The sequence below is a fragment of the Acanthaster planci genome, linkage group LG06 (assembly GCF_054643075.1).
Source record: "Acanthaster planci isolate LZ-2023a linkage group LG06, COTS_SCS, whole genome shotgun sequence".
Lineage (NCBI taxonomy): Eukaryota > Metazoa > Echinodermata > Asteroidea > Valvatida > Acanthasteridae > Acanthaster > Acanthaster planci.
The window spans coordinates 17198357-17210829 of record NC_141782.1 but is presented as its reverse complement, the minus strand read 5'-3'; the positions used below and the strand labels follow the sequence as shown (position 1 = coordinate 17210829).

The 12473-nt window shown below is 42.7% G+C and overlaps 1 protein-coding gene across 3 annotated transcripts in view; it reads right to left on the bottom strand.

The window, feature by feature from the left end:
* Positions 1-6986: 6986 nt before the first annotated feature.
* LOC110982193 (cytochrome P450 10-like) overlaps positions 6987-12473 on the bottom strand; it is a 24785-nt gene continuing 19298 nt past the window's right edge. For all 3 annotated transcript variants that reach the window (XM_022240452.2, XM_087138043.1, XM_087138042.1), the window contains exons 8-10: positions 11813-11891; positions 11130-11333; positions 6987-9847 (exon numbers count right to left, since the gene is read on the bottom strand). In XM_022240452.2, coding sequence (XP_022096144.2) covers positions 9737-9847; positions 11130-11333; positions 11813-11891 — 394 coding nt within the window. In that variant the 3' untranslated portion in view covers positions 6987-9736. The remainder of the gene's footprint in view (positions 9848-11129; positions 11334-11812; positions 11892-12473) is intronic.

Genomic DNA, 12473 nt, shown 5'->3' with positions numbered 1-12473 from the left:
TAATCACTAGAGACATTTCGGAGAAAATGGGGTGAAAGATTTCTGTGTACGGTTAACATTTCCGGAAGTAACAAAAAAAGGTAAATTTAAAATCGAAGTTTTGAATTGTTTTCCAGTTTTTCCACACCTGCTGCATATCTTGGTAATTGAAAGAGTGTTTGAAAAAGGTTACCATGTTATGTTTAAGCTACTGCGAATTGTCCTTTGTTAGTTTGATCAATTTCAACTTTGTTTCTCTGTCGCTTGATGGTCGGCCATGATTAATGTGTGCACATGTGCACCTACATGCACATGTACATGTAATCCATCAATGCACGTATACATGCCCTACTACGGACAAATGATTCTCGTGCAAAATATTCAAGTTCGCGATAACTTGAAAATACTACTGATGTTTTTATCGGGTCTTAATACACAAGGCACTTTATTTTGTTTGCTTGGATAAACTGGAGAAGTGGTTTTAAAATGGGAAAGACCGTGGACTTTTTTTCTTTCAAATCTGATCGTGTTTTTTAAATCCCCTTTTCAGAATTCGTTTCAAATTTCGTGCAACTTGGTTCATATAACTAAGTGGCGCACAGAATGCCTGAGGGAGAACATACGTGAGATATGTTACGATCTACTACGTTGTCACACGGTTCAGATCCACTAGAGTTATGAATACTCTACGGTAAATAGACAATTGTTTATGTTTCATTTGAGATTTTATGTAGGCAGATGAAAATTTATCACCATCATTATACGTAGCAAAAGTCGTAACGAAGTTTTATAAATTCTTATTGAATCGTCATAAGATCGTCATAAGCCACGATTATAAACGATGTTTATGATGTCTAAACTGTGACCCTAAGAATGTGCTAGATTAAATTACGATTGTTCTGTGATTGCCCCATCTTTTGAAAATGATGTGGATGTACCACTATAATTTGGAACATGCTCAAAACTTTCGTGGCCCTTCCCGAAATTCTTTGAAATTCTCACAGATGACTTTGGGTATATGTCCACGACGATGCTACGCTTCACCGACTTTTATATTTTGGGGGATATCGTAGCTTTGTGTTGGGCAAATCTGGCCCACTGCGTGTATAGAGGGTGGCTGCGTGCACCCGTTCACGATAGTCTAATCCGCGCGCGTTCACCCATCCTGCTTGTATTGTCCAAATGCACGCTACGCGCATCCAACGCTTTTGACTCGATAGGCCACGCATGACACGTACACGTCACGCATGACACGTACACGTAAGTGCATTATGTACAGTGTACATGTACGTGAATGCAGTGCGCTCCGTTGTGTCTGTCCGCATAGCTTGCTTCGTGGGTTTGCCGTACTACGAAGGTTAGTGCGCCGCGATCAGTGGTGTATTCAGGTGGGGGCGTACGCCCCTTCCCCCAAAAAATAAATGAAGGAACAGGGTGAGGGAAGAAGAAAAGAGGGGCCATACTGCCGGAAAATGCAGCACAGAGCGCCTAAGGGGCTTCGAGCTGCGCACTAACAGGCATTTTACCATTGCTGCTTTAGTTCGCGTGAGGCCTGATAATCTCCTCAATTTGTACAACTTTTTGTGATGTCCAGGTCAGAATCTTTTGTGACTCTCTACAGTCCAAAAGCAATGATATAAGAGCATGACTGGCATTTCAGGTCCAACCTGAACGATGGCTTTGTTTGTTCAAAACTCGCGCTGTATATAACTTGATGATGTTGAACTCAAAATTTCAAGGATCGTGTTTACCTGCGCTGCCACATTTTGTGGTACTGCTCGGGCTTGAAGTCACTCGCCCGGTAGTTGGGCAGACATCCAACGATTGGCCAGAGTTTGGGGCCGGGTATCTCCTCGAATGGTCTAACCGTTTTCGGCACCTCAGTTGCCGATGCCGTCTTCTCCAGGAGAACGGTCTTGGAACGCGACCAGGGGACGGTCGTCACGGGCCATCCTTTTTTGACGGGCGGACATTTCGTCAAAAGCCTAGTCCGATACATTTTGGCCACTGTCACTTTGTTGGTGAGCGCACTGCACTGAGCACCGTTTACATCACAGAAGTGTATTATGAAATGCCATCCATGCATAACGTAGACTGGAAATAGAGTGCAAACAACCTAACCCAAGCCGGTGTGTTCGATTGGCTTCCATGACTTAGCTGGTTAAACCTCGTCCCCCACCGTCACGCTAGTTTTACACATCAAGCACGGCCACCCCCATGTGTGGGTTGCCTTGTGTTAGCTAATCAGACGCACCCTCCACGATTAGACAATGTACACGGACGGTTAGCGTCTGTTTCGACAGTGGAACAAACACAGATAACAAAGGTATGGTTTGAAAGATATGCAGTTCCACTTTTGAAGTGAGACATTAAACGTCCTAGTCTCACAGTTTTTAAAAAGTTATGAGTACTTTACCAAGAGAAATCAAATTGACTGTGGGACCAAGTTTTCCATTTCTGGCATTGGGACAAAGGTAGCTTAACTGTCTCAGCGTGGACAATTGCTTGGCCTACAAAAAAATGTGTATTCCGTTTCTAAACTCTTTCTGGCAAGAGTTTGTAAACATGTTTACATGCTTAACATTTTAGGCACGGGGATGGATTGTGTTCAGCCATTGAAATTTGATGCCTAGGGGCCTGGGAGGGGGGGTTACCAGCCTCAATCTTAGTCGAGGGCTTTTCGGGCGACATTGGACAGGGAGGTCAGCGGTCGCCGAATTGGTGAAGGCGCAACTGGATGTCAACCCGCAAGCCACTGGGCTGGACCTGCATGGGCATGGCCCAATGCGACATGGGCTTCTACCGGCAGATTTGCCAAGACGGATAAGCTTCATCAGCGCATCGTCGACCACTCCCAGGCAGACTTGTGATTCGTCCAGCATCTCTTCATCAACGATGAAGCTGGATTGTCTCTCGACGCAAAATTCAACTCACGCAGTGTTCGAGAGTAAACCCCCAAACAACATCTATCTTCCCATATACGAGAACAACTTCCATTGTGATGAGAAAGTGTCTGGATCAATTGGCCTTTGCGGTAGTTGCCTCATCGTCGGACCGCTATAATGTCTTCCCAATCCTTGAATTAAATTTTGAAATTTGGAAGCATGGTGTGTTTAGATGCTTATGGTGAGTTCAAGATGGCGCTCTGGCTCATCGTTTACTGTCTGTCCAGAACTGCCTTCAAAAAGTGTTTGGCCACAGTGTCGTGGCGTTGAATCATGTATTACCACCGAGATCTAGAGACCTCCCCCATGTGATTTTTTACGTCTTTTGGTACTTAAAATCCAAGTTGTAAACATTGCCCCTCCGGACGTGCAGACTCTTAGTGACAAAATAACAGCTGAGATTGACGTCCGGAGGCAGACTCCAGCTGTTATTAGAAGAGCGATGGGAGCCATGGAGAGATGATCTCGCCTTTAGTATCCCGCGAGAAAAAGGGCTGTTGAAAGGATGTAATCTTTGACAGTTCATCCACATTACAACACTTGCAACATCCGGATAGAATCGATTATCTCGGTATCTGGTCTCTGGCCAATTTACTTTTCGTGGAAAAATCATTCCTAAGTCTGTCAAAACAATCAGATTTCGATGTTTAATGTCTCATTTTAAAGTGAACGTCGTATCCAATCTTATACCTGTATCAGTGCTGTTGGTTACACATTCCACGTCTGATATTCCATTTTATTTTGCTTCCATGTTATTCAGACTCTGTGTAATGCCATCAATGAGCAAACAACTGAAAAGTCCCAAGGTGCATATCGAATCGAACCAGAACGGAACGAAACAGGTTTTTCACGATTTGATCAGATAGTATCCTTTCTTTAACACGTGGAGCAGATGGTGTAACCAAGGACTAATTTACAAGGTGCAACGCACTGAAGTTGTGCCACATAGGCCTAATCCATAGGTTAAAGGGTGGGAGAAGGCCCACCCATCTGTCTTTGGGGATTAGGGCCGGGACATGCTGCAAGAATTGTCGAACCAATTCATTAGTTAGAGTGTTTACAAATTTCAGTGATTTCCCCAGAAGAGTAACACAGAAACACTAGCAGAAGTTCGGACCGTTGGACTAGAAAAAAGAGACTCACCTGTTAGAGAAAAAGTTGCGGGCAACCACACCTCCCCCATTTTCGTTAGAAATCATCTCTCAAAAAGAGATCCCGCTGCAAGAAATATGTGGCCCACTTTGCTCTAAAACTAAATTGAAGGCTTCTTTTAGGTGTTGTCTTGAAAATGACATCATTGTCACACGAGCAATGCAAATTCCACAACTTTCTTTGTCCTCAACTACCACAGCTTTCAAGGCGTTTGCAATGCGGATCGCGCTTTAAGATAAAATTTGCAGGGGGGGTTGTCCAACATTAAATTTGTAATACATGTACCAACTTTAGCCTAGTTGTAGAATGGTTGGTCACACATAAACCTCTCTGATCCTAATCTCACGCAGTGTCCTACTGATCCCCAAATTGTCAGTGGGTAATTATAATATAAGCCTTTTCTGCATCCAATTGTACTGCTTGCCTCGTAACCTCAGTGAGGTTTATGTAGGGACAACAAAGCCAGTCTACCATACAGAGTTTTCCCACGCTTGTAAAAGATCGTTCACCCCACTTACACCACTGATGTCATCGCCTGATAATCGATCCTGTCACAGAGCTTCGCTTCATCATGGGTTCAGACCAGTAAAGAAGTTGCCATAGACAACAGTGATAAATATCCCCACTTCAAAAATTAGGAAAAATTCTGGCAAGTTGAACAGCTGTTCAAGACACATATCAAATTAAAGCTCACTTCCTCATCTTTCATTTTCCTTTAAATTTTCAGTGGCTTAACCGGTGACTTTTGAAGATATTTCTCTCCAGAGGAAATCATCCCTCAAAACAGTCAAGAGGCCCATCGCCATTTTGGAAATTGATGCCTACACTCCATGGCGAAATAGAGCAATTTAGAGGGCCCCGTTCGGTCCGATACTTTCAGAAATACAAGCTGACAGTCCTGCACCTGGATTTCATCCACCTTTTTGACAAACCACCCAGTCCACGTGCCACGAAAAACGCGCAGAGACTTTGACAGCCTACAAGTCGTGATTCGGTCTGCACAGGCAATTTGGGACCTACATGTACATGTAGGTCCCAATGCAGCCCCTATGTCCCAATGCAGCCCCTATGTTTTCTTCGTGCGGTAAAAGCCAGTGAGTAGAGTTCGGCGTAGCTTTAATGGTATTCGGCGCGCATAAATGTACATATTGGGTCGATATAAAAACCACGGCATCGATAGCATGCATGGAACCTGCGCTTTGTGACTAAGTAACATGATTGATCGGGTCACGGGGGACGTTCAGTGTAATGGTAAATTTACAGGCAATAGAGCCTGAAAGTAAAAGGTCACGCACCGAGCTTCCAGAACTCTCGCGCGGTCCTCCTGTGGGGATTTTACGTTGGGCCGTCCTATCACGTTCTTTTTCTTCCTCAAGTAATATTTAGGAAAAGTTACATTGAGATCTGTAAAAAACGAATTTTCGTAACGACCTTTCACTTCCGGTGATATCGTACCTAGGTCTCCATGTTCATGCACGTTTGTTTTTACTACCCGTGCTTATATACGTGAAAACGAGATTGTACAACGTTGCAAAGATTTACCTACTTGCGGTTGATGCGTTGCATATTCCGTTGAGTTGACATCATGCACTTGTTGTCAGCAAAGGTTAGATAAAGATTAGAATCTTTCGTAATTGAAGTAAAATATTGCTTTAGGTTTACTACTTATAAATTATAAGACTGTTTAAAATATCTGTTTTAATTTCGGTTTTATAACCGACTGATAACCATAAAATTTCAAACCGTAAATATTCAACTGTGTACGAGACTGGCGAACTGCACTGTTCTTCATGCAGTTTAGATTTTCGGAAGTGATGGGTCAATTTTTTGCAGGATACTTCCCTTTTAGGTCATGTGATTTTTCAGTTACTATAAATTGATATAGTAGCTAATATTTAACTGAAAGAAAAATATTATAAATTCTAAAATCTTTGCACGTTATTTTCCTTTCCAAGGGTTCCGGAAGTGCGCCATCAGGGGTCAATTTTCTGGCTCTATATGGATACCAGGCAAAACGTGTACTGTCGTAATTGCTTACATCGGTCTTTGCAGTGACCTTGATCATGGAGTTATACATACTATTTAGCCCCCTAGCTGTCGCTCAATTAAACTTTTGCCTTGTATTTATTTAAAGTAAACGTAGCACAATCTACAATCAGTAACACCCGTTGTTAGCGTCTGAATTCAAGACTGATACTGCTGAGTTCTTCATAAGCCCGGTGCCAGCCGTTTGCAAAGGCCTTCGAGGCTTAATGGGAAGTACAGAGAGCTGCAAAGCCGTGAAGTGGATCGAGCGGAGACTACACTCAAGTGGTGAAGCTACATGCACATGTACATGTACTTCGTCACTTGTGCTCGTTGTAAAAGCTTCCCCCAGCATTGCAGCTTCGGCACCGTGACCCTAACAGCCTGGTGAGTCAGGAAGGCAGGAGGGAAAGCTAGCCCGGTATGCATGAACATAGCGAAGCTTCTGTTTGCGTGTTGGTTTCATGTTAGAGCTTGGATCATGGTCCCATGATACGCAGTATTTTTGATGTACTGGTTGTCATGTGATACGCCACCCCCCCCCAACTAACAAACACAAAAACAGGGGGACACCCACACCCCGCTCCCCCGTCTCGAACTTAAGTGCAGGATTGTGGCCTTTAGGCCTACATAACTCATTGTGTCATCAGCTCCAAAGTGAATACGATGGCCAACCCATCCCGCCCGCCCCTCCATAGAATGACTCCACCCCCTACACACACCCATGTACATTCACTGAAATGACTGAGAATAAGCCTGCCTCCTAATGCTTTGGCTACGGCCAGCCAGCACTCTGTGGAAACCACCTGCCACGGATACGTGATAACAGTCGGTAGCAGAAAAGACTCATCACAACATCAAATGACAGACACAAACACCTTACAATTTTCATTCTACATGTTAAAAAAGTTACTTTTAATGGACTGCCAAGTTACGACATGTACTTTTATGCGAGTGTAGTTCGACTTAAGCAGCGTGTATAACTAGGATTAAATTTAATATATTTTGTGTATATTTTGTAATATTAGAGCGACGAGATTAAATACATTTTTTATCCACTGGCGATGCACCTTCCACTACTTGGGCACTTGCTTGGATGTGTGGCATGTTGAGAGCAATAACTCAAATTCCCTTTTCCAGGGCTGTTGAGGTTTAATAGAGGCTTTGCCTGGTAGCCATTTCACAGGACAGTTCTTTTGTTCAAAAGGGTATGCACAGAGGAAGTTTCCCTGTGGAACAAAAGAACTGCCCTGCAAGATGGCTGCCACGCAAAAGCCGCTATACCAATACCTTGTGCACTGCAAAGCGAGATTGGGTTTATCCCGTATTCAAGTGGACTGCAGATGTTGTGTGGAGCGGAAAATGCTCGTTTACGGTGCACGCACACATATTGTTTCGACAAAAGTTTACTTATTTGGCAAAAGCACCAGGTGCAAACAATGGCTGAGAAGCACTAAGCCTCGTCCCCGGCGCGCGCAGTAGAAGGGAAGGTTTCGCTCAAGGTCTCCAGTTGCTATGGACAATGCAACTGAACGATCTGGCAAACTATAAAAGAACTTTGTTGGGCCAAACAAAAACCTTGTTTGACACCCGTGCGACCAGCCCTGGTCCGAATCAAAATGCGGGTCACGGTTCGTTTCAACACTGCGGACCATGATACAACTCTCAGGCTGTCTGTGTTGGGCGGCTTTGGAATCAGATTTCATTCCCTCCGCAGGCAAGCCGGTAGTTCCGTGACATTATTCCATGGACGGTCACACTGGATTTATTGTGTGAGATTTTCAGGTCAATGCGTTCGACAGAAAAAAAAAATTTGTACCCATGGCACACTGATACACGGCAGCTTTCCAAACGGAGAGGAAGAAAGGCCCCAACTTCACCAAAATGGCTTTGCAGGTGGAATGGGGGAAACTGGTGGTATTTGCCACAAAGACTGTTATCGTTGGCATATTACTTCGATACCTTGGATAGAACACTACGGCCAATCGACGCTATTTGAATTCGGATCCTTCATTCACCAGCTCGCAAAGAAGTATTTTGGATCAGCAGTAACATGTGTGTGATTGAATATTAGCCAATATGATGGAGTTCGAACTTTTCTCCGCGCAAGTACATGACTATTCCGCACTAGTATGATAAAACACCTTGGCGTCGTCTGCTTATACCACAATGTACCGCCGTATCAGCATCATTCCCACTCTGTTCTTGACTTACTGGTTATAGGCAGCCAAAAATAGAAAAGAAAATCCTGTACCGTCATGCACACTTTAAAAATTCAGAAAATGGAAACCGATAACACAGTGATCAAAATACAAACTGAAATAGGAGTACATTTAGATGAGAGTGGATCTTCTGGTATGAATGTGTACATTGTACAGTCACCCATGCCTGTTTTGTGTAGCGCCCTCTATCAGGTGCATGTCATTAGATTCTAACTCCCGAGTCGACTATTAGAGATCAGTGCATCCGTCGGTTCCTATATGCGATGTACCAATGTGAGAATTATTTACATAGATGAAATGCGGAACATAAATTTCTGACTTCTTCTTATAGGCAACGCCACACTCCCTGTTATCACACTCTTGGATGAATACCTTAATGAATATTGAAATAATAGTATATACAGATTAATAAAAAATATCTGGTATACTCCTCTGTCATACGGGCTGTATTTACACTAATTTACAGAGAGAACATTTTTTAGGCTACTTTCGTTTTTTTGCGTTTTTATACACCGGAACAACTATCGAAAGGGTGCATTTCTCGTTTTTCGTATTTACATTGAAACAACAACTTAGAGAAAAATATCGGTTTATGATGTGTGGGACACGTTTAGAGTAAATAAGTAGGAAAATGGGAAGGGATATAGGTCTCAAGATTCAACCCGCTTCTTTCCGATTGTCTGTTACTTTTTACTATTTTACGTACATTTTCCCGATCCGGTCTTGTACTGAAAAATGCACAAGCCCATCGTCAAGAACGAAAGCTGAAAATACGTCATAACAGCACATCGCGTCGTCTTGTAAATAGAACATCTTTCGGTAGTTTTATGGCCTGTCTATACAATAAAATACCAATACGAAACCAACACTTGCCAGTATTTGTTTTAACGAAAATGTTAAGTTTTTTTTTATTTACAAACACACACACACATACGAACTTTCAACTGGTAGTCACAACTTCTTGTTGACACTATGTTGCGAACAGTATTTCAAAACATCGTATTTGTAAAGGTTACTGTAGTTTTGAAGATGTTTTCAGTTTTGGCTATAGTAGGCCTACATGGAATTGGCTGTTTCGTAAAAGGTGCCTTTCCATGGACACTATTTCATTACGCTTTGGGGGGTGCGTGTACGTAAACTGTGGTGTGTCAACTTAAATATACATGGGTGAAACACAGTAAATGGGTGTGCATATACGGAGCAGACCCAAAATGCATACACTGTATATGGCAAGGCGCCCAAAGGTTGCAGGATCAACTTTCAATGATATTATTTACGTTATTTAAATTATTTTTTTTTATTAAAACAAGGGTTACTATTTTGGCAAATGGAGTGAATCGATACAGAATTCCTCCGAAGGGGTTCACTTTGCTTCTTCCACGCATGTCTTGCGATAAGATCCAGGTTCACAGCTCATGCGCGATCATTGAAGGTCAGCTCTAGTGGTCGACTTGGGACGTTAGTAAGACGAAACAAGTAGTCCAGGTCCTCATGGTGCCACTCGATGGTGAATCTCTGAACCAGCTGTTTGTTGTACAAAGGGGGAAAGTAATCCGTCAACGAACAGAGGTGGTCCGGGTCACCGCCCTAACAGCTCTTGTCTCTAATGTCAAGTCACGTAACCACGCGTCGGTTAAAAAAAATCGGTTAATGCCAGGTTAATGTCATGAAAAGTCATCAGCATGCGTCATCAACATGCTGCATTTAATGGGAGTAGCTGCAATGCATTGTTTTTATGAACACTTCCAAAATGCACCTTTGTGTCTCACTTAAGCCCATTTCCAGTTCTTTACCATGGTAATTACTTTAAAGGGCATTTCACTACCCTTTTGGCTTATATGCTACTGTGTAGTTCCATGTTCATGAGCCAAACTGTAATGTCATCCCAGGAAGAAAACCGCAATGCTTCATTGGTCTGTGCACAAAAAATTCTGCTTTTTTAGATTTTGGCCAAAGTTTTCTTTGCTGTTGGGAATCGTTGTGAAAGTTCAAAGCAATAAGCAAGCAAGCAACCCTTTCTCATAAAAAATGTTTTCACTGAGCACACACTGAGCAGAATAAACTATCCACTGAACTATGCCTCTCCAGGGAAAAAATCACAGAAAAAGCGCCCTCAGCTGTCGAGGCAAGCATAGTAATTTTGAATGTTGCAAACCACACTTTTGGATGCATTTAACCGAGCAGGGATATCGAATAGTTTTCATGATATTGTAATCAACAAGTGTCTAAAGTTGCAGAACCAGATGTCTCAAAAGCGCCCTCAGCTGTCGAGGCAAGCATAGTAATTTTGAATGTTGCAAACCACACTTTTGGATGCATTTAACCGAGCAGGGATATCGAATAGTTTTCATGATATTGTAATCAACAAGTGTCTAAAGTTGCAGAACCAGATGTCTTAGAAAAAGTTACTGCAGCTACATTTTTTTAAATGCAGCTGTTTACTAAGCATAAAAAACATGGAAAATGGCTAGTTGTACATTGTAAAATGAACGAAAAAAGGTTTGGAAAATTTTGGACAATTTTGGATTTTTTTAGTGTTTTTTAAATTTTCGTGTTCGTGAGGGCTACCGGATCTAAAAATTCCCACAAATAGAATCTTTTGGTCTGGGAACTAGAATACAGACGTCGGTTTGTTTTAGACAGGCACTTAAGGGAGGGCGGTATTGATGTCAGTATAAAATAAATATTTCTTCATATTGTCAACGTCCACTCAGTCGCTTCAAGAACAACGCAGCATCATTTTGCTGGGTTTGCAAATCACAATCTGGCTTGTACACATGGAGTTATGATGAAATAATAAACCTACCCTTGCCAACAGAAGGTACACCTCCTGCTCCGCCAATCTGCGTCCCAGACACATTCTGGACCCCGTGCCGAACGGGAGCACTAAGAACGGGTCAATGTCCTCGAACTCCTTGTGTCCTCGAATCCAGCGCTCCGGTTTGAATTTGTGGTGTTCTTTGAAGTACTGAGGCATCTGACCAGACAGGCAGTGGACCCGTACTAATGTCTGCAACGCAAGGTTTCATAGCTCTTGATTTGTAATCACGATAAGCTCAATTGGCGGAGAATGAAATGGCCGTTATTGTTTTGAAAACGAAAAAAAATGAAACAAGTGTCGTAGATTTGCAAAAACTTAAATGATCTTCGAAGATTTCACATACATGCCATTCTTACTCCATTGTCATGATTAGTCATGATACATGATTTGTAATGCAGCGTGATGGCCGCTTAAAATCGTTTTAAGTTTTTCTTGTCAAAAAGTCTTCCAAACTTAGCACTTTCTTAGTCCTTGTTACTGTGAGAGTTAGAAACATCTGCCTTTGATGAACGCAAAGGTTTTTATCTGTTTGCTGTACCATTCGTCGTACTTTGCGCGTTACAAATATGCCTCCAACACTTTAAAACAGTCGCCAGCTAGCATGTTTTTCGTTTTCTCTGTTCGTTTGAATTGGCGGGACGGCCTTGCAAGAAGTTAAAAAAACTTACGTTGGCGGGTATTCTGTATCCTCTTACTGCGATATCATCATTGGAGTATCTGCTGGTCCCATCTACAGGCGGGAAAACTCTGTGTAAGAACAGAAATATAACCCTCGTTTAATAGGCTGAATTGGAAAGCAAACTGCGACCCTTCTTGCCAGCATGTTCACAAGGGTGCCTGCGACGCCAGAGCGACTGGTGTGGGAGACAAAGTCATGATTCACTTCTAATGCAAATCCCCCTCACGGCACAGACACCGCTCGTATGCTCCACACACTAGAGTTACTTTAGAATGTAACACTAACAAACATGTAAACATTAACACTTTTAAATTCATGAGAAAATGGTTCGATAGGGTTCGAAGTCAAATCAGTGGGACAGGGGTATACATTCAGCTGCTGGCCGTGAGTTGTGTCCTCAGGCAAGCAACTGTATCTACCTTGCGTGCCTTTCTCCACTCGGGATTAATGATCATTCAGCAATTAAGTGGGATTAAACTTTTTTAGCCTTTTTGAAGGATGATGGACACAAAAGGAGGGCGCTATTTGAAGTGGGTAAATTTGAAGCAAGCAAAAAAAAGTTAACAGAACCAAATGGCGCCCCCAATATTATGTCCGCCAAGCCTCAAACGGGCTGCAAATGGTCTGGCATCCCATCCATTGAGGAAATT